This window comes from Fulmarus glacialis, unplaced genomic scaffold (genome assembly GCF_000690835.1).
Source record: "Fulmarus glacialis isolate BGI_N327 unplaced genomic scaffold, ASM69083v1 scaffold17048, whole genome shotgun sequence".
Lineage (NCBI taxonomy): Eukaryota > Metazoa > Chordata > Aves > Procellariiformes > Procellariidae > Fulmarus > Fulmarus glacialis.
Window position 1 is genome coordinate 1 of NW_009230306.1, and position 720 is coordinate 720.

Below are 720 nucleotides of genomic sequence, written 5' to 3' on the forward strand. Positions count from 1 at the left end.
ATCCCACCACACGACCTCCTGGCGAGGGGGGACCTCGCAGCTGAGTGTATATCGATGGCCTTCACAATGGGCCGGTCGAAATTTGCCAGGTTTTCAAAGGATTTGATCCTCTGTTTGACGGAGAAGGATGAGGTAGATTCATGTGGCCAGTTCAGCTCGTAGTAGTAGTAATTCCTCCTGAAGCTCCTCAGCTTATCGGTGGCAGGGCAGCTAATGTCGCTGACTGAGGGGGACGTATCATGGACCCTCTGGGAGCTTTTGGAGGCGTATGCCTGCTCCTTCCCACTCTGGCCATTTGGCAGGTTGAGATGGACCATCTTTAACATCCCCGCTGCCGCCTGAGGGTATTTCTCCTCTGCAGCATGGTCCTGGGGCCCTTGCACGGGATGAACCTCTGCAACATGGCAGTCCTCCCTCAAGTGACCCGATAACTGGGCTGGCATCGAGTAAGTCCTCGTCACAGGTTTTGACAAGCCATAGAGATTTCTGTCTCCGGTGGTATCTGCTTTCGAGAAACACTGCATGGTTCCCATCTCCTCAGTCAGCCGAGGCACTTCTGCGTTCACCTCTTCTGTTTTCTCCAGCAATGGCAGCTGCAAAAACGATGCTGGTGAGGAAGAGGCAGAGGAAGAGGAGGAAGAGGATGATGATGAGGAAAGCTTCACCTCAATGAAAGTGCGCTGGATCTCCTGCCCTTCCAGCTGCTCCTGCTGAACCGCG

General features: G+C 54.2%; 1 protein-coding gene across 1 annotated transcript in view; it reads right to left on the minus strand.

Annotated features, from left to right (window-relative positions):
* Nucleotides 1-7: 7 nt before the first annotated feature.
* Nucleotides 8-720, minus strand: part of PDZD2 (PDZ domain containing 2) — a gene marked incomplete at its 3' end in the record, with an annotated part of 53,937 nt that continues 53,224 nt past the window's right edge. Inside the window, exon 18 of the mRNA XM_009584180.1 lies at nucleotides 8-720. This exon is cut by the window's right edge and continues 2,326 nt beyond it. Coding sequence (XP_009582475.1) covers nucleotides 8-720 — 713 coding nt within the window.